At 40.1% G+C, this 21,666-nt stretch overlaps 1 protein-coding gene across 1 annotated transcript; it reads right to left on the reverse strand.

Annotated features, from left to right (window-relative positions):
- Window positions 1-625: 625 nt before the first annotated feature.
- Window positions 626-20,705, reverse strand: RTCB (RNA 2',3'-cyclic phosphate and 5'-OH ligase). Its single transcript, XM_059936840.1, has 12 exons — window positions 20,513-20,705; window positions 17,291-17,369; window positions 16,058-16,125; window positions 14,833-14,932; window positions 12,577-12,733; window positions 10,486-10,642; window positions 9,310-9,469; window positions 7,853-8,028; window positions 7,163-7,351; window positions 6,364-6,474; window positions 4,845-4,964; window positions 626-1,145 (listed from the first exon to the last, which is right to left on the reverse strand). Exons 1-12 carry the CDS (start codon window positions 20,603-20,605, stop codon window positions 1,038-1,040), a joined length of 1,518 nt encoding a protein of 505 aa, XP_059792823.1. The 5' UTR covers window positions 20,606-20,705; the 3' UTR covers window positions 626-1,037.
- Window positions 20,706-21,666: the final 961 nt, after the last annotated feature.

Raw genomic sequence — 21,666 nt, forward strand, 5'->3', positions numbered from 1 at the left:
CTAATTATCCTAAGCCATAAAACATTAAGCACAAAATATAAACAACATGTTACAACTTTATTAGATTCTTCTATTTTACTGGCTGTTTAGACTCAACTATGGCCTTAGTAACCTATAAGGTTAACATCTTTGGGTGTCACAGTATATAATACCTAATCTGAATAGGTGGCACAAGGACTAGCCAACCTGTCAACACACAGTAACCACTAACATCATAGCTGCGGCCATTTGATGCTTTTATAATAGTTTGATCATAAATGTAAAGATATCTGTATTATGTGAGGGTTCTCTGCTGCTGCTGTGCAAGTTATTATTCAAGAAAAGTCTGCCAGACTAGGCCTAATTAAAGATACCAGCTGATTCCATTTTTATAGGGAAGTCAAAAGTCTGCCTTATAGTTAGAATGACAAAGGTAGCAAGTCTACGCTGAATTACTTTCTCTTTTGGGTCCCTATCCCTACACCTCCACACATAACCCCTCCATAACGTGTCTCGTTATCCATCTAACATCTTGCTATGACCCTTTTATATGCTCCAAGTAAGAATGGTATTTAGGGTTTTGCTCAGTGCAGGGGAAGGGGGTATATGAGTGGCTAAATGGACAAACTGACAGAGGGCAAAAAGAAACATTCCAAAACCTTTCTATTTAATACAATGTTCTTCATGACACCTCTCAGGCTGGAAACAGACGTTGGTGTAAAGAACTTCATTCTGATGATTAAAGACTTGTATGACTAAGTAAGGCAGTTTCTTGACTTATCCCCACCCCCTAACAGATTTTCCTAAAAACCTGTGGGATAATCAGGGAGGAAGCATATACATCCCTTTCCAAATGGAGGCATTGTGACTCCTCCCAGAAGGAAAGTTTACAACATGGGCTCCTGAATCAGGAGCCTCCCCGCCAGCCATTCTGGAACAGGCAGCTACACCTACACACCCTGGAACCTGTCAGGTCTCGAGTCTGACGTCTGAAAAGCGTTTCAGTCTACGTCCACTTCAGTGAGGGTCAGCGGTGTCCGGTGGCTGCGGTCAGGGTTCTATCCTTTGATAACAGCAATCGGTCTCAGTTTAATGGCCTTCTTGCTGATTCCGGCATCATGGCAGGTGTTCACCACATCAGTTACATTCTTATAGGACTCAGGTGCCTGCAGGGGAGGAAAAGTCGACTTAAAATGGAATCTTGAAAAGCATTAATCTTCACTTGTAATTTAAAAAATGCACATTCAAACAGTACTGAGTTGGTTTTGTTTTTTCTTTTTCCTGCCTATCAAATAGGCAAAGGTTTAAAAGATGCTTAAGCTCAGTGTTGGGAAGGCAGTAGTATGATGACACTCTCATCTCGTTTTATATTTTTTCTGTATTTCTCTAAATTTCCCCAAAGAACATATATCACTTGTATAAGTAGGAAAAGCAGTAAATGTAATTGAATAAAGCATATACACTAACACCCAACTGGAAGGAAATGTACCAAATCATCCTGTTAGTGGTAACTGTCTTTGGATGGTGGAGTTACTGGCAATTTTGATTTTCTTTTCTTTTTTTTTTTTTTAAACTTTTCTTTCTTTCTTTCTTTATTTATGGCTGTGTTGGGTCTTCGTTTCTCTGCGAGGGCTTTCTCTAGTTGCGGCAAGTGGGGGCCGCTCTTCATCGCGGTGTGCGGGCCTCTCATTATCGCGGCCTCTCCTGTTGCGGAGCACAGGCTCCAGACGCGCAGGCTCAGTAATTGTGGCTCACGGGCCCAGTTGCTCCGCGGCATGTGGGATCTTCCCAGACCAGGGCTCGAACCCGTGTCCCCTGCATTGGCAGGCAGATTCTCAACCACTGCGCCACCAGGGAAGCCCCCTTGATTTTCTTTTATTATATATTTCTACAGTTGTCAAAATTCCTGGAATGACCATGTATTACCTTCACAATAAGGAAAGGTTATTACATTCATGTATATAACACTATATATGTGTATGCATACATGGGTATACATACATACACATACAATTTATTTCTGTGAGTTTCTAGTAAGACCTCCCCCCTTCCTTCTGTCTTGCCACCATTAGAACAAATCTCACCACACACACCCTTTATCTCCATTCATGTCAACACAGCAAGCTTAGGTCTCTCAGACTGATTCCCGTGGGGCTCTGTACACACCCCTTTCTAGCCCATCTCCTATTCCTTTCCAGTTTCTGAAACATTTCCACTGTGGCCTCTGAACTCCTTCCACTGAGTCAAAGGCAAAGAACTTCTTCCTTTCTTCTTTAAACATTCCCTTCACTTTCTTGTTCTTGCTGAAACATGGACCTCCGCTGAGGATACTACTTCTGCTTCCAACTTTCTGAAGTGGTAGCTGTTTTCTCTCCCAAACTGGGTCATGCCATTAGGTTAAGAGGTGGGACAGGTGTCCTTGCTCTTCATGGTTCCTTCCAGACCATTCTCCCTCCTTTCTCCCAGTTTTGAATGTTGCAGTCACCATTTATACCACCCACTACTCTTCTTGTTGCAATCATCTGCTAGAGTCTGATCCCCATTGTTACTTGAAGTTTTCTAGCTCCTGGGTCACCCTCACCCTCTCCTGCTATAATTCAGAACGATTTCAATATCCAGGAAGAGGATTCTTTCAGTAACTTGGCTTCCTAGTTTCTTGATTCCCACTCCTTCAATGCTTACCTCAGCCATTCACTCCCAGAGTCATCCCCCAGAACTCTTCATTACCAATGATTACAACTCCTCCACAGTCTCAGCTCCCAGCATCCCAGACAGCCTAGGTTTCCACCTCCAACAATCCTTTAACTCCACAAGACCCACAATCCCTTTGCAACACCCTTCAACAACCTTGCTTCTCCTTTACTGTGCTGTACTTGCAACCCTGGTTAAAGGAAACTCAACATCTATTTGCACATCTATGCCTGCACCTATACAGTTGGATGTAGCTGAGAAACACCCAACCACTGAATTTAAGCTCAAGTGGGCCCTTGACGCTGCTGGCAATCACCCAAAATTTCACTAGGCCAATCACTTTCTTAGATGATGATTTTATACCTTCTCCTGCATCCTCACTCTCAGTTGCTGGCCCTACTTCCTATTACACTGAAAAAAACAGAAACAACCAGAACAGCATCTCCATAAAGTCTCTTACCATATCTTCCCTGACTATCAGCATCTGTACCTTCTCTCCTTTTATTAAGGATGAATTACCTAAGCTCCTAGCAAAGACCAACCCCACCAGATCCCACCTCCTTTCATCTACTCAAGGACACTTCTCTAGTAATTCCCCACTCTTTCCTGCATCATCGATTTCTCTTCTAGATTCTTCTCAACCGCATGCAAACACATCAGTTAGATCATGTTATTCTTCTGCTCAAAATTCTCCCAAGTCTTCCCCTCACCTCACTCAGAGGAAGAGCAAAACTCCATTTGTAAAGGAAAAAACGAGGACTCACACGATCTGGCACCCCTACCTCTCTAACCTCCTCTCCCTCTTGCTCACTCCAGTCACACTGGCCTCCACACCGTTTCTTGAACCTCCAAGTATGATCTGGCCTGAGTTTCTGCACTTGCCATCCTCCCTGCCTGGAAAGCTTACCCCTAGATACCCACATAGCCTGTTCCCTTACCCCTCTCAGGTCTTCACTCAAATACCACCTCACTACACCCTATCTAAAACTGCACCCACTCCCAGTCTGTCCCTATCCCCCTTCCCATTTTTACTTTGTAGCACTTACCATCATTCTACACACTACATTTTACTATTTGGTAAGTTTCACAGGAAAGGATTTATGTTTGTTTTGTTCACTGCAATATCCCTAGCACCTAGAACAGTTCCTAACTATAGCAGATGTTTAATAAGTATTAGCTGGATGAGTGGAAAAAAATCATATATAAAATGTGCAAGTAAAAAGTATACCAAATGTTAATAGTGGTTATCTCTGGTTGGTGGAATTCTAGATGTTTCTTTATTTGTATTTTCTAAAACCTCTTAATTAAAATCAGGTGAAAAATTAAGTTGTAAAAAAATAAAGCTTTGTCATACTCTTTAACTCAGTAATTCTGCTTTTGAGATTTCACTCTAATCATTAAAACATCTGGAGGAAAGCTTCATGCATGAAGACTCACAGTACAACTTAATTTAGAGTAGCAAAGATGTGGAAACTACTTGAATATCCACTATGGGCAGAAACTTAGTACTTAGCTAGTAGAATATTTCTCAATCGTTAAAAAATGACGTAAACAATATTATAATAATGTGTTAAATTTAAAAAAGGACTATAAAATGTTTGTAAACTATGATTATAACCAGTTTAAAAAAGCATTTAGGGAAAAAATGGCAATAAGCATCTTAAAAAAGGAGGTAATAGTTATGTCAAGGCACAGAATTTTTGGATGACAATTTTTCTTTTCTCTTAAACTTTTAAAAGGAAGTTATGTTGCTTCTAATTTAAATATGTACATATGTGTACATATACATACACGTAATTTAAACAAAATCTTTGCTCCCTTATGAATCAAAAAAACCCATTTTCTCAAACATTTCCCCCCTACCTTTTCAAATTTGCTTTCAAATTTAACTGTTAAGTATACAGTTGTGCAAAAGAAAGGTTAAGATGAGTCAGCTCAAACTAAGTTTAAAGCTTTTAATATGTAGACAAAGACTATACATGAATGGTAAAAATCATTCTTATGGACCCAGCTCATTATTAACCTCCAAACAAAAGAGAAAACAATGATAGACTGTAACTGAGGTTATTTTTTAAAAAAACATTTCTATTAGCAATACTAAAAATTGCTGTCTCCGTGTACTGGCATAAATTATAAACAGTTTTATGCTGAATACTTATCAAAATTTCACTTACCTCTTCCATAACCAGCTTGGGTGAGGCAACACGGATTGCAATTCCCATGTCTGCCAATTTGTCTAGGACATCTTGGAAATCTAAATTACGCCTTGACTTTGCTCGGGACAGTGCACGGCCCTAGATTGGGAAAGGAATGAACTTCATTTATAAATTCTGAGCTCCAATTTATGTTCAATCCCAGCAATTATTTAAACCCTTAGGATCATATGCCTTTTCCTTGACTTCTTTTTAAACTAAAAAAAGAAATAAGAGAGTCTTTTTCTATTTAATCAACCCCGTAATGTGCTTTTTGTTGTAAGACTCATCCTTTTGGAAGACAAATTTACATCTACAAAGCATTTAGCATTTAAAGACTTAGTTTTGTGTATCTAATCACTATTAATTATCAATTACATACAAATATGTTAATTTAAAATTGTAATCAGTATGTCTATCATCACAAAAACTTTGTGCTCTTTGTGGTTTAAAACAGTTTCTCCACCTTAGCACTTGCTGACATCTCCGATGAGGGAACTGTTGTGGGGACTGCCCACACGTTATAAGATGCTGAGCGGCATCCTTGGCCTCTACCCACTAGATGCCAACAGCACGATTCCCCTCCCCCACTGCGACAACAGAAAATGCCCTGAGACACTGCTAATGTGTGTGGGGAGATGGTTTTGATCACTGGGTTAAAGTTAGGAGTTGGGAGGCAACTGGAAATGAGAAAGGATCAGAGGAAAAAACGTAGGGTTAATATATATGTGAGGGTCTGTCCTACTGAGAAGATATCATAGACAGTTTCTATTTTCCACTCCATCACCAGCTAAGAACTCTGATGGCTTAGAAGAGCAGTTGGAAAACTGGTTTGTGGGCCAAATCTGGCCTACTACCTGTTTTTGTAAATACAGTTTTATTAGCACACAGCAATACCTCTTTGTTTATGTATTGTCTACGGCTACTTTTCTACTAAAATGGCACAATAGAATAGCTGCTACAGAGATCTTACAGCCCCAAAAGCCTAAAATATTTACTGTCTGGTGCTTTATAGAAAGTTTACCAACCCCTGGCTTAGAAGAGGCAATATATTGAAATAGGTGTGCAGTCTACACATGGGTCCTGATTTGCAAAATGGGGCATATCCTCCAAATCTCGAGTGCACCCACCCAGTAAGGAACAAATTATGCTAATGGCTAGGTCTGTGAATCATTGAGATACACTGTGATGTAAATTTGCATCAGGTAAAGTTTTATCAGTTATGCTAGTGTGACAACTTCTCAATCTGGATTTTGTGGACTCACAGAGTTGAGGAACAGTCCCTGGCCGTACAATGACCCCACTAAGGTCGAGATACTTGGTGACCTCAGTTAGTTCACTAGACAGTATATATTACGGGGATAAATTCAGGTAGAAGACAAGACAAACCCAAACCTCAACTTTGTTAACGCTCAACCAAGTACATTTACCTGTCAAAATGCAAAACAATGACTACATTGAAGAGAACATTTCTAAGTAAGTTTCTGTTTTCATAACTCACCGCTCCATGACAAGTTGTTCCAAAGGTCTCGGTCATGCCCTGCTCAGTGCCAGTGAGAACATAGCTACAGGTTCCCATGGTGCCGCCAATGAGCACTGGTTGTCCAGTGAGCTGAGGAAGCACACAAATCAAACATGTTACAATTTAGAAAAGCATGAGCTTTCTATGTCTGAGATTTAAATTTCCTCTTGCATTGGAGGACTGTGGAGAAACCAGGGCCTTTAAATGCACTGCTCTCACAACTATATTAAGATATTATTTTGATTCTTTGATAGTTGAGAGGGAAGGGAAGAGGATGGGAGGAAAAATGTGAGGACCAGGAAGGCAGCAGAAGACAGGCTTAAGGTAAGAGCAAAGCAAAACTCAAATGTGTAGTGAAGTGTTTTTAGGAAGAACCATCCTGAGCAAGGCATCTGCCCTCTCAGGCTTGTTTCCTCATCTGTGAAATGGTAGGTTAAGGGTCTTTCTAACTCTATCACAGCCAGACACCAAAAGGATAAGAGGAATGAAACAGACTGAGTTTAATCTTAATCCTGTCTTCTAATCATTCAAAGGCCTTAAAAAGATAATCTTAGTGCATCTTAATGGAGTAGAATAGTCTCCATGCAGCACTACAGCACACTGCAAGCACAGATGATGGGGGGAGTCATGTTTCAGAGAAGACTGGAAATCACTGTTCTCATGGATGACAGACTGTTTTCTTTTCACAATTGCTGCTTTCCTGTTTAAATTCTTACATATTTAGAACTGTCTAAGTCATGCCCCCACTGCTTAAAACCACAAATGGCTCAGTACGTACTTGGTAATCAACCGCAATGAGGGGATGGTGAGGAGGGAAAGCTCGGGTGGATCCCTTCCTGTGTACTAACAGAGTCCGTTCCTTTCCATCCACCACATGCTGTTCTACTTTGGCAATATTGTGAGAAACATCATAGATCACATGTAGGTCCAAGTCATCAGGGGTTGTGTTGAAGACCTTGGCAAAAGCCTAAGGGAAAAAGCTTACGTTAAAAGTGGCAGAACCAGCTCTTCAGAACTTATCTTATTGATTTTGGAAGGTCTGTTGGAAGGGAGTGAGGGATTTAAGAGTTCAAAAATAGCAGAATTATTAATCTTCACGTAAAGGACAAAAACTGTCTTTAGACCACAGAGCAAACTCCACTCCATAAATTCCAACTAGTCTTGACGGAACCTGTCAGAGGTGCTTCTTCTTCAGCCTTCTGAATCTCAGTGAACGGCACTTCTACCCTCTCCGCTGCTCAAGGCAAATTCCAGGAATAATTCTGGCTTCTCTTCTCCCCTCTCCTGATACCCTGCTGAGTTAGCTTAAGGACACACCAAAAGCTTGGACACTTTGCCAATATTTTGAATATCTGTTACATACATTTCCAAAACCAAATTCTACAGGCTTTGATTTGAATACACTATGTTTTAAATTACTTAACTTCATCGTGTATAACTGGGAACAGACAAGCAACCTCAACTGTACCTGACGGGTTAAGAAGGTCATGGAAGAGCGGTTGACCCAGGCATAGTTCCCAGCCGCTGCCATTCCCTTCAGGTAGTCCTGACCCTCTGCGGAAGCGATTCGAGCACAAGCCAACTGACGGTCATTGACTATAATCTTGTCTCTCTTCATGGCTTTTTCCATAGCTACCAGCGCATCTGAAAGGAGAGAGAGCAACAAGTCCAAACCAGCCAGCTTTCCCTTTATAATTCAGATTTATTGCAGAAAGGTGGGCTACATTCAAAACCATTCTACAAAGAAACAAGTAAAATACAATTTTCCCTTTAAAGTGTTTCTGAGCTCATCTATTTATTGGTCAAGATATATTTACTGAGAATCTTCTGTCAGAGCTATGTGACACAATATATGCGGGCTCCAAAGAGAACACCTGCCCTCCAGGACTTGCAAGGGGAATGGAAGGTGGTCTGAGTTACTCCTTTCCTGGCATGTGCATGAATGAGAAGTAATAAAATACGTTTCATTGCCATCATGGTTTTTAAAAATAATTTTTAGTGACTTAACCTAAAAGAACTGGAGACAAGTTGCTAGACCTTCTGCATGCAAATCAAATCCATGATAAAGTGTAGAGCAGAACTCAGTAAAAGTTCAGAAATACTAGTCAATGCTCCATATATTTGCTAGACAAAATATTCTAACAGGCCAGGCTGGCACAAATTATTAGATTCCCATAGAACGAAATGTACATAACAAGGATGAACCATAATTGCAATTTAGAGTTTACAGTAATTTCCATGTGTCTATATAACTTTTTCTATATTCATAAATCCTTTCACTCATCGTACAAACGGTCCAAAGTGACCTTTCTACTATTTCCCTGCCTCCTGCTTTTGTTCACACTGTCTTCCGGTCATGAATGTTCTGCGTGTGTGATTGTTCAAACTGCATATGTTATGTGTCCATGAAGTCATCTCTAAAATCTTTTCCCTAAACACTTTATTTTGTCTCTTCCATAGTATTTTATCAATTACTATACCTTCTGTCTTTACTTTTTCTTCTTAATGAACATGACATCTCTCGCATGAGACAATTTGAGGGCGGAGCCCTTGCTATTTCATCTCTGAATCCACTGTAACACCTAATCTTGCAGTACAGGTAGGTGTCTAAGACATATTCCAGCATATATCATAAACTCTACAATTTAAAGTCTTTATTGCTCTTTCTTGGCCAGACAGTAATAGTAACCTGTAAGAGTAAATATGGTAACTGGAGCCTCTGACAACACCATATGAAATAATTATTATTCCCATTTTTTTCAGACAAGTAAGTTAAGGCCCAGTGAAGTTAATTTCTGCTAGTTAGGAAAACCAGGGTAAAAACCTGCACAGTACAGTTCCAGCACTTTCTCCCTTTAATCTCTATGTGGCTCCCCACAAAATGTACATTTTAGCACCAAGCCAAAAATTAGGTCCAGAATGTACCTGTGGCTACTTGGTGGCCCAAGCCTCTGCTTCCACTGTGGATCATCACACACACCTGTCCCTTATGGTCGATACCCATTTTCTTAGCGGCATACTCATTGAAAATCTCATCCACAACCTGGATTTCTGCATAGTGGTTGCCTGCTCCCAGAGTCCCCAACTGCAAATGTGAGAATGTCTGATAAAATAGCTGCTATTCAGGTTTGAAAAAATTCATTTGCAAAGCAAATAGGTAAAAAAAACCCAATAAAAACAAAAAGATAACCACACAAATAGTGTAACAAAAAAACTTCTAAGCTTAGAAATGCTTCATTCATTTAAAGTAATATCCCACACAACTAAAATAACGTAGACCAGTTCCTGCAGTTTATTATATCATTATCTGCTTGAGGTACAGCACATTAAAAGCATCATAAACGAAAACTCGAACCACCAAATGGCTCACAGGACAATTTAAACATCATGGAGAGAAGGGTCAAATTTTGGGGTGAACTCTGGTGAATGTTGACTCTTACACAAAGTCCAAGTTCAAATGATTTTTGAAATATCTGTGAGTTCACTGACACCTACCACTATCCATCACTGGAAGAATATATCCCATAACTGGAGCTAACAGATGCTTTACGGACCCAAAGAATGGCAGTGTTGGAACAGTCTTAGAGACTGCCTAGTTTTAACTATCTCAATTTTCGGATGAGAAAATGAGACCCAGACAGGCGAAAGAGACTTGCCCAAGGTCACAGTGAATTTAGTGGCAAAGCCATCACAATTTGCTGTAAATTTCAAACATCTGGTATATTTTTATCTCATGGACACCATGAACCGACAAGGTGTCTGTTGTCATCTTGGATGCTAGAAAACTTTCAGCCAAATCTGTAGATTGTCAAAGTTTGTACATATGCAATTTTGGTATACATTTTAAGCCTTATAATCATATCCCATTTTCCTCCCATCCACTTCTAATTCATGATATCTTGTTTTATTTTATGAACATCTGCAAGCTCCTGATAGCTTTTTAAAAGATTAAGAATGAAGCATAAACAAACAAATTTGTGTTCCTTTTGATGTGAAAAAAGCTGGGGTACATTTACTACATGGAAGACAGATTTCTTTTTTCCTCCCAACCAAAACAAAATATGAAAAAACTGAACACTTCCCCTCCAAAGCGAGTGTTACCTGGGGCAGGCCTCTCTTCTTAGCCCTGGCAGAGACCTTGTTGGGGTCGGCCTGCAGCATCCTCCCGTACTCCTCACAGTGCTCCTTGTCTTCCGCCCAGGCGTAGCCTTCTCTCAGGGACCAGTCCACGCCCATCTCCAAGGCCTCCTCCAAGTCTCTGAGTGAGTAACAAGGTGCAGATCATTTCACAGCCAAGGCAGATCAAAATCTAAAGATGACCACATCTCAAAGGTCAAAAGAAAGTCCTGTACTGACTATTGCCTGTGTATCAGGCATCGTGCTAGATGTAGTTCATGCTCTCAGCAACTCTAGTTTTTTGAGGAAAAGCAGTTACATAAGTAATTGAATATTAAAATTATAAATGCCACATTACAGCTGATTATCGTTCTTGACGTTTACACAGCCCCTACTTTTCAAATCCTATTTCTCTCTCTGATCCTGAATTCTATGAGGTGGTGATTAAGCAGCCACAGAAAATTTATGACCATCATCAAACATCATTATCTACCACCGACTTTACTACAGCTACACTAACTTTTCATAGTAACTTATGAAAAATTACAACTAACAAACAAAGCTATCTCAATGTCCTCAGGCCACACCGGTTAAATTTTAAGGTCTATTCCCACCTTCACAGAAGTACTACGTCGCTTTACTGCACCTGCACTTTGAAGCTGAGGTGCACACACGTTAAACCCTTAGAAGGAAAAAGCTCTGATCTTCACCTAAGGTTTAGCCCTCTTCCAAAATACCACCCGGAGGGCTTCCCTGGTGGCGCAGTGGTTGAGAATCTGCCTGCTAATGCAGGGGACACGGGTTCGAGCCCTGGTCTGGGAAGATCCCACATGCCACGGAGCAACTAGGCCCGTGAGCCACAACTACTGAGCCTGCGCGTCTGGAGCCTGTGCTCCGCAACAAGAGAGGCCACGATAGTGAGAGGCCTGTGCACTGCGATGAAGAGTGGCCCCCGCTTGCCGCAACTAGAGAAAGCCCTAGCACAGAAACGAAGACCCAACATAGTAATCAATCAATAAATAAATAAATCTTTAAAAAAAAAAACAAAACAAAATACCACCCGGAGAGATTACAATGATCAATGGGCCCTCACCACAACAGCCCATTTCAAACATTACTTATTAGGACAAAATTCCTATCTAAAATATTTGTAAAGATGCTTGGAATTTATATAGATGCTCCAGGTATGCTTTTCAAAGTGGGACTGCATGTCAGGGACCACATAAAAATCACAGAATAAGCATCTTCCAAATGTATCAATTTTACTCCAAGTTTTTTTGTTTTATTTTTTGGCAAAGGGGAGTTGTATAACAGGTAATAGCTAAAAACATTTTAATATTAACGTCTGTACATATATTTGAATAGAATGTAAAATTCACATGAACTTTAAGATAAAACAGAAGATATTAATGATACATACTTATTAAGCACACCCTTCTGCAAAGTGTAAGGGGCACAGCTTTACATGAGCTATGACAGTACATCAACGGCCATGTAAAAGGTCACTGTGCTGTAGCTTTACACTGAATTTTCTACTTTGGAAATACACAACATCTTAGGTGAAGAACACACTCAGTGCTATCATCCAAAAAGGAAGGTTGTCAATAAATACAGGTTCACTGACAAAGGACAGTGGGGTTCAGAATACAGCCTCTGAAGCCAAAGGATCCTTGGTTTGAATCCTGACTTTACTTACTAGCTTATTTACTATTATCTCTTTAAACTTCAGTCTCCCTTCTTGTGAACTAGGAGTAATATTAGGGTTATTATCTACACAAAATGATATACACCTACACTACAGCACAGTGCTCTGCATACAGGAAGTGCTCAGTAAACATCAGTGGATATTATTCTATTATGAATTCTACCATATGTCAAAGGCTGTCATGATGAACATGAATTGACTAATGTCTCTAATGAACGTTATAGACCTCATGCTTAAAAAAACAATTTGTTACCACTTCCTCAACAGTGACTGAACAATCTCCATCTCCGAAGTGTCCTACATTGGAAATGAACGTGAGGGTCATGTGATTATTATCTCTCACTCCCTTTACTGGCAACTTTTGTTCTTACTTGGCATTCATTGGGATGACGCCTTTTGACCCCACCCCAACAGGAATGTGGTCAAACATAGCTTGGGCAAGTTGCTCCTTCACAGGCTGGACATCACTTTCGTCTAAACTGGTTCTTAGCAAGCGGACACCACAGTTGATGTCAAATCCGACACCACCTACAAAATAGGAAAAGTTAGTCAAATATTAGCGAAACCAGGTAGTTAGGCTTTGTTACTTGTGGTTTCCCACTATTAATAAAGGGTTTAAAAGACAGCCACTCTTTTAAAAATAGCTATGTTTTAAAGGAGCCAACAAAGTGGTTCTCTGTGGGTAAAGTCTGATGACAACAAAATTTAAAGTAAATACATACTAAAGGTACTTTGTGGGTCAAGGAGGCAGTAATGAACAACAAGTAACATCTAGACTAGAGATTAAAATTTGAATTACGTGCTTCTCTTTTTTTCTTGATCACTCTTGTCAGGGGTTTATGAATTCTATTAGTCTTTTCAAAGAACCAACTTTTGGCTTTGTTGATCCTTACCACTGTATATTGTTTCATTAATCTTGCTCAATTATTTCCACCTTTCTACATTTTCTGGGTTTAATTAGTTGTTCTTTTTCTAACTTTTTGAGATGGATGCTTAGATCATTGACACTGCAGCCTTTCTTCTTTTCTAATTTGTGCACTGAAGGCTATATACTTCTATCCAAGTATGGCGTTAACAGTAACCCACAATTTTTAAACAGGTATTTTTTAAATTAACGTCAGTTAAAATTATTCTGTAGTTTCCATTACAATTTTTTGTTTTTGACCCATGGGTTATTTAAATGCATATTGCTTAACTCATAAACATGTTTCATTTTTCCCCAAGTTTTTATTGTTATTAGTGATTTCTAACTTAATTCCGCTGTGGTAGGATAGTATCTTCTATATCAGTGGTTCTTAGGTGTGACCCAGGGATTCTTTCAGGCCTTTACGATTAATTGTATAACAATGCTAAGACATTATTAGCCTTTTAAATGTATTCTCTCTACTGTCTACTGAAACTGAAGTTTTCCAAAGGCTACATGACGTGATAACATGCTTGCTCTGAGGGGTAATGAGACATGTCCTTGTGTATTATTGTTTCTAAATTTTCTCAGTTTTAATTTCCAGTAAGGTAAACATTGATAAAAGCCTTTGAGATCAACCCTCAATAATTTTAAGAACATAAAGGGGTCTTGAGCCCAAAGTTTGAGAACTGCTGCTGTATGATTTCCATGCTTTGAAATTTGAGACATGCTTTACGGTTCAGTATATGGTCAATTTTGGTAAACATTCTGTGTGCACTTGAAAAGAATGTGTACTCTACAGTTCTTGGATGCACTGTAATGTGGATGCATGCACAACCACACATGTATATGAGAGATCAAGGTGTCAAGTTTGTAACAGGATTGTTCAAATCATCTGTGTTCTTACTGATTGAAATCTGCCTTTTCCTCAAGAGAAAAATAGTGCTAAATGTTGGGCTCACGTATCTGCACTTTTCGTCTAGATCTTAGCCTCACAAATTCTTACTGCCTCTGTAGTTTTTATATGGTTTCAACAGATGTGTTTTTGGCTCTGTTTTAAAAATTTCACGCAGCTTTTCTCATTGTTCTCGGCAAAGGATTGTCTGAAGTGACCTTGTCCACTGCTGCTGGAGGCAGAGCTCTCAAGACACAACTCAAACTTTCATCTTTTTTTCGGCCTCTGAACGCAAAGATATTACTTCCGGTGTGAAACATTTTCAGTGAAAGCACACCACAGCAGAAAAGAAGTATACAACTACAAGTGACTAATAATGATGCTAATGAGAGTAAACACTTATCAAGTACTTCCTATGTGTCCAGCATTGTTGTAAGTATTTTAACACAGCTTAATGAATTTAATCCTCACAATAATGCTATGTAGTAAGTAACATTATTAACTCCAATTTGCCTAAGAGATAACTGGGACACAAAGAAGATGCAAAATTTGCCAGGGAAGTGTTTCAGTTTCTTTTGTAGCCAACGTCTGAATAGTGCCTGGCACACAGTAGGAGCCCAAATAATTTTAAATAAATATATGCTTTACTTGATATTTTAATAGCCTCTGAGTGTCCACAATTAATTCTCTCAGTAAGTGGGGAAAAGAAATGATAGAATACGGTGAGGCTGACATTCACACACAAAATGCAGCCGTGCTCTATTTTAGAAAGGCTACGATTCTGAGAGAAGCTACACACCTGACAGCAGACATGCACAGTGACCTTACCTGGGGATACCACTGCTTCAGGGTCATTCATATCAAAAGCTGCCATATTCCCAATAGCAAACCCATAACCTGAATGGACATCGGGAAGCCCAATGGATCGCTGAAAGAGAATTAGAAAATAAAATACAGCTATCTCACTGGCACTCTGGCTGCCTGAGAGACCTGACACTAACTCTCAAATAGGCTGGGGGGCTGAAGCCTTCCCTAAATCAAGATTCTGTTTTCATGAAATCTTCTCTATTGGTGGAAATTAGGTGTAAAAATTCCTAATCATAAAGCCAAATATAGCAGGAAAACTTTTTTACAAAGTCTGACATTAACTAAGAAAACTGAAAAGAGAAAAAAGCCTTAGTACCACATGATATAGGAGGACCACATACTAACTTTAACGCATTATTACATTTTAAAGATGATTCTTAGACATTGACAGACTGTGGTCATGTCAGGCTGACAGGAGGAAAATACCTGATTTACACAGGTCTTTAGTGTTTAAGCAATCAGAGACAAATGTAATCCATTTGATGGTATGAAAACTGTACAATTTCTACATCTGGGGCCTAGAAAAGGATACTGACCCAGGAAGAATGCAGGTCAAAACATGGTAGGAATACATGCAGACACCTGGACACTTACGAGTTCCTTAAATGCACAAGCCATGTCTTTTCATTTCTCCTCCCAAGTGCCCAGCAGAGAAACCGGCATAAAGACCTCAAAAAATGTCTGTCGAATGGATTTAACATCTACCTCTAATGGGGGAATCTGAATGTAGACTCGGGTGAGGGTCCCACTTGTACCATCCAGTTCTATCCCCACCATTGCCACCACCCTCCTTTTCCAGTCATATCCACAACAGCTATATTGCCCTTTGTCCCTCCCCTCAGTCCTAACCCTTACACTTCTTGCCAATCTTTCTCCAATCAACCTCTTGAATGAGGCCACAGTGAAACTTTCACTGGTGGTAAACTGATATAAGAATAATGTGTACAACAAGAAAACAAAATCTACTTCAAAGGTTCTCAAACACTTATAGATTCTGGCTAAAGGCAACCAGAAACAGATGTTACCCAAACTCAGTTACTTCTTTAAATTCCATGGTTATTTCTAGATGTTTGAAGGTCACTGTCTAAATGACACCACTATCAGTTAGGCATGGCCATTCATCCATTCAACAAACTTTCAGACTAAAAAAAAATATGAGTGATTAAAACTGTGAACATAGACTCACATGAACAATCCCAGGCAGGGCGGCCACATTGCCAATTTGTTTCATGGCTGGCAGGAAGCCACCAACACCTGAAAACAAAATTTTAATATTAGAAAAGAGGACATATTTGATTTTTAGCTGAAGTGTATTCATACTTTTCTAGATTGCGTTAATGAAGGGGTAGTGGTTAGGACTGCTAAAACAACGAAGCATAAAAGGGTGTTTGAGATGAAGTGGAGAAGAAGGCAGCACACGCACAGGAAGGCAGTGAGGGCAACCAGACTAATTACAAACGTGCTGTCAGTATCCTGTGCATACCATGGAGGACTGCTTGCAAATACTGTACAGGGAGATGTGAGACAGAATCATTATACCTTATGTTGTCAACATAAAAAAAGGGTTCTTTTAACTGTTCATAATATATATCCAAAAAAAAGTACTGGTTTTATTCTAAGTGACAAAGAAGGGCAACCTGGAAGAGTTGGGAAAACACTGGATGGAGAGTCAGGGGATCTGGGGTTCTAATCTCAGCTCTGTCACTGGCTGTGTGTCATTTCAGACAAGTCAGCACACCCTGGTTGGGGGGGGGCGGTGAGACTTATTTATTTTAGGTTTGTTGACTAAAAAAATAAAAGGGTTAAAACTAGATTTCTATTCCACCATCACCACTAGAATGTTATATTACAGTTTTATATATTTATCTCTAAACCTCCCTGTAGTCTTGCAAGATAGGTGTTACAAACTCTCTTTTACAGATGAGATAACTGAAGTTCAATGAGGCTAATCAGTACACTGACTTTGTAATCAGACACTCCTGGATCTGAATTCTGGTTCTGTCACTGAGAGACTGTGCAACCTTGGACAAATTAAAATGACTTAACTTCACTCAGCCTTGACTTAAACATCTGTAAAATGGAGATATCCTCTTAGAGCTACTTTAAGAATTACATGAGATAATCTATGTAAAGTGCCTGGCACATAGTAAGTGCACAATAAATGGTAGCTCTTGTTATTACCGTCCGAGGTTAGGTGCAAAACCAACCAGGTCCATCCAGCTCCAAGTGCTTTCTAAAAGGCCAGGTGGCTAACAATGTGATCACGAATAAGTAACGGGGTTTTCGTCTCATTTGAAGTCTTGATCATTCCTTGACAACATTTTTGTATTTTTAAATTATAATTATTTGAGTTACCATTTTTCAGGCCACAAGGTAGACACTACTTGTACTGCCACATGTCAAACTCTAATTTACTTACCACCACCTCGACAGGCATTCCTTAATTCTTCAAACATTAATTTTTCCAGAGCATCATTCACATAGAAAACTCCTTCAACCTGGTACCAAAGAAAAGGAAGAATTATCACATGGACCTGATGTATATAAGTACAAGACAGAATACAAACACTGTAGGCAATATTTATTTTGCTTTACTCTTTATAAAACACTTTCACGCTACCTTAAACAAGCAGAAAACTTCCTACAAGATGTTCCCATCTTTAAATATATCTTAAAAGTGTATTTTACAATGTTCACAAATCATTTTGTTTATTCTCCTACTCTCATAGGCCATATTTAAAAGTTCAACAGGTAAAATATTTTGTGTGTATGCGTGAGATAAAGAAACGTCTTCCAACAATGCTCTCACTAAGGCCAAAGGTCTCAGTATTCTTGTGCTTCTAAAATATCAGTAGGTTTTGAAAAAAATAAATGAATCAAAAACTCAGACCTAAACATAAAAATGCAGTCATCTGAGTGAACTGATGAGGATTATAATTTTTGTGACTTTCTGTTTGAATTAAAAAAAAAAAAATCCCACAGGGACTCAGAGGCAAAGAATATAGAAATCAATTTTCACTGCAAACTAAAGGAGCTGTTACAGTGGAGGATTACTGGACTGAATGTCAATATTATGACATAATATGAGTGTGTTTCGTGTTTGGTAATTGCAATCATTGTTGCTTTTGTTGTGGTCATCCATGTACAATGCTTGGTGTCAGTCTATCTCTTGTAAAAATAAAATACAGTGTGTGTGTATGAAAAAAAAAAAGACAAAAAAAAACATACGCTTAAAAATATAACAGTTTCAGTGTTGACAAGCTTAGAATAAAAGTAAAATGCTGTTATGCCATCTAATTATAGATAAAAAGACAATCCTTAAAAAAAAAAAAAAAAAATGCAGTCATCTGACCTAAGTGTACTTTTTCTAGGTCTAAGACAACAGCACACTACACTACACTTTACTGTGTCCTATTCTGATTTACAAATCTGTACTTAGGTAAACAGTGAGTAGAAAAAATGTTAACAGGTAGCTATATAGCTGTGTGCTTAGTTTTACCATCTATGTAATTTTAAGAGAATAAAAAAGCTTGACAATAGAGGCACACAAAGGGCAATGGAAGACATGATTATGTAACACCAATATTAATATCAGAGATCAAATATTATGAAGGATCTGCCTAGCATTGAAGAACCAAAGATTTAACAATCATCTGGACAAGGAAATTTATTTAACAGAAAGATGACTTCTGCATCTTACCACTGCATGAATAACAATACCAGTTACGGAAAATGTCTCAATTTTCCAAAGGGCCACATTTATTAATTCACCAAACATTTGCTGAGGACCCATTATGTGTCAGGCACTGTACTGGGAAGTAGGGGAGACACAGAGAATATGCAAGATCATGATTTTGTGGAACTTCTAGTCTAGCATGAAGCCCAGACTAGAAAATGTAGAGGGCAATGAGGCAAGTGCTGTAATAGAAGCACAGAGTACTACGGAAGAATCTGATGAAGAAGGGGTTCAACAGTCTAGGGAGGCGGTAGCCGGGGCGGGGGTGCGCTTCACAGTTTGTTCATTTTTTGTGAACACTGAGCTGGCTCTTTAAAGACAAGAGACATTACTGGAGCAGCAGCAACACATTTAGGAGCTGAATGGAAAGATGACATAAAGATGGGAGAGAAATATTTTTAAGGAACAAAGAGGAATTTTTAGTGCAGCACACGGTTCTTACAGGAGGAATGGAGATTAACCAAGAGAGACAGGGAATTGTAAGTGTGAAGTTCACTACTCTCATGAGAATGGGAATACAACACAAGCCTAGCATAAAGGTCAGTAACTTTTTAAGAGCAATATATCAAGATTTCAACTCTCCATTCCCGAGGGGTGGTAGTAAAGTGTTGTCCAAATAGTTAAACCGGAACTGCCTAGCAAAAATCAGACTTGCCCCCAGGCGGAATTAGCAGCAGTGTGTGCATCAAAAGTTAAGCCAGAACTGCTGACAGAACATAACAGTGTGTGTTACAATCTTCTTAGGATGATATGTTTTTTATTTTCTACTCCCTGCAGGGAACCGGATTCCATAAAAAGAAACTAGCCAAAGGAAAAAACAGAGCAAAAGGGAGGTTTGCGACTATGGGCTTTTTCTCCGCTCAGCGTCTAGCTAAGTGCTTTGCTCATAGGGGGCGCTCAATAAGTTTTAATATTGAGTAAAAGGGTGGAGTGGCTATCAGGAACTTTTACCAAGACGCAGGATCACAAATCTTCAATACACTTGCAGGGCACCTAAAGGGATTTCAAAAGCCGTCTAACAACATATGCACCAAAACCTCACAAATGCCTTCTTCTTCACTTTAATGGAAGACCATGAGCACAAATGACAAGGAAGCCCAAGAGATACAGAGACCTGGCTTTCAAACTCTCTGGTATCGGGCTCCCAAGTCTCCATCGGGAATACGTCATCCTGTCAGAGGAAAAAGAAGGGAACTGGACATCACGTCTTAGCTGAGCTTCTACTGGGTGAGTAAAGGAAGCCGTGTAACCGACTCACGCTCAAAGCCCTACTGCGAAGAGCATATTAAAAAAAAAAAAAAAAAAAACTGCCCTGTGAACTTTCTAGGTTGCCACGAGAAGCAAGATCGTTGTATTAAAACCCCGCGCATGTCAATTAAAAAAAAAACAAACCCAACACGGAGCAGTGAATGCCAGAAACTTGGTTCAGCGAACACAGGTCAGTAAACGTTATATAAATGACCGGCATGACTCAGAGGAGCGGAGTTCAGTCCCAGCAACTGCACCCGGACTGGCTGTGCCACCTAGTAAAAGCCCACTAATGTCTCTAAGGCTCAGGGACGTAACACCTCTCATGGTTCATGAGACTTCTGTGTGAAGACGCTTTGCAAAGGCCAATTTCGTATTTACTGGGATTCCCTGGACACACTCCGCTTTGCTCGTCCTCACGGTTCGGGGACCTCTCCATCTGGGAGGTGGGGCCGGCATAGGTTGGGCAGCCCCGGAGGCGGGAGGGGTGGGTGGGGTGGGAGTTGGGGGATGGGAGGAACTCTGCTGGGGGCGGGGGTCTCCCCGGCGCGCAAGGAGTCGGGAGGTCTCGGAGGAAACCGGGCCGGGTGGGTAGAGACACGCCGCGGGCCCCCAGCCGGGAAGGCCCCGGCACCGGGTCCTGCTTCCCCGCCTCACCTGCATGTTGGGCACGAAGCCCTTCTTGATTCTCCAGCAGCTTTTATTGACCTTTTCCAAGAACTGCAGTTCATCGTTATAACTGCGGCTCATGGCGGCGACAAGAGTGGCGAAAACTCCCGGCTTCGCTTTGAAGACCCGCTGCCGCGTTGTCCCGCTAACCGAAACACCACCTTCCGGAACCCAACGCGCAGGCGCGGCCAGCTCCACGGCAGGATGGGCGACGGCTAGCGCCGAGGCTCAAACCTCGTCGCACCAATCGCTCTTTTTTTTTTTTTTTTTGTTAGACTGTCCTCTAGCGTTTACCTTCTTGGATGTTAACTAGTCATTTTTTTCTAGGCCAAAGCTAAGCTAAATGCAGTACAGTAGTTTTTAGTATGATCTAGTTATCCTTCGTTTTGGAAGTGTTTTCCAGCACTGAAAAACACACTGAATCGGGATCAGGTCCAGTTGTTCTAAAGAATCCGTCTGCTTGGAGTTTACATCCCTAGTAGTGAGGGGGAAGAAATGTCTGCAGCTGAGAAAGAGAAACATGTTTAAATATATACCACAACGGAAATTTTGTAATGTTTCAGAATGAATTTGTGAACACGTTAAATAACTTTTCTTTCAAAAAAGGTCATTCCAAAGAATGAAACGTGACAGTTTATCATTTATTCCAACAACACTGACAGGGCCATCTATTACGGGGGCATCTATTGCTATATTACGAGCAATACGAAGATGAGTAAATGGCAGTCCCTATGGATAGCCAGAGCTTCCCAGTCCAGCCTTCTGTGATGACTAAGTACTCTGTGATTGTGCTTTTATCCAGTGTCGCTTCTTCACAGTAATAAGTGAGCTTTAAGCGCCTTCGGTTTCTAATCCTACCTCATGTAAAGAACAGCGACTTTGAAATCAGAAAGGCTTGGACTGAATTTTTACCTCTGCTGTTTACTGGCTTTGTGTGATTCATCTCTTTTAACCTTTGTTTCCTTATCTATAAAATGGGATCATAATTCTTCACAGAGTGGCTGTGAGGATTAAATGAAATGACACTTGGTAAGCCCTCCAGTAAACAGCTCTCTTCCATTCCCCCACTGGATTGTCAGCACCACAAATGCAAAGTGTGGTTTCTATTAATTTCCTACATTAACCATACGGGTTCCCCTTTC

Source organism: Balaenoptera ricei, chromosome 10 (assembly GCF_028023285.1).
Source record: "Balaenoptera ricei isolate mBalRic1 chromosome 10, mBalRic1.hap2, whole genome shotgun sequence".
NCBI lineage: Eukaryota > Metazoa > Chordata > Mammalia > Artiodactyla > Balaenopteridae > Balaenoptera > Balaenoptera ricei.

Bases quoted from the DNA above. Each gene is read 5' to 3' on its own strand.
- RTCB (XM_059936840.1), bottom strand. From the start codon at position 20,605: ATGAGCCGCAGTTATAACGATGAACTGCAGTTCTTGGAAAAGGTCAAT. The intron at 9,470-10,485 runs GTAACACTCGCT...TCACATTTGCAG, and splicing joins AGAAGAGAGGCCTGCCCCAG to TTGGGGACTCTGGGAGCAGG. The intron at 6,475-7,162 runs GTACGTACTGAG...GTGCTTCCTCAG, and splicing joins TCATTGCGGTTGATTACCAA to CTCACTGGACAACCAGTGCT.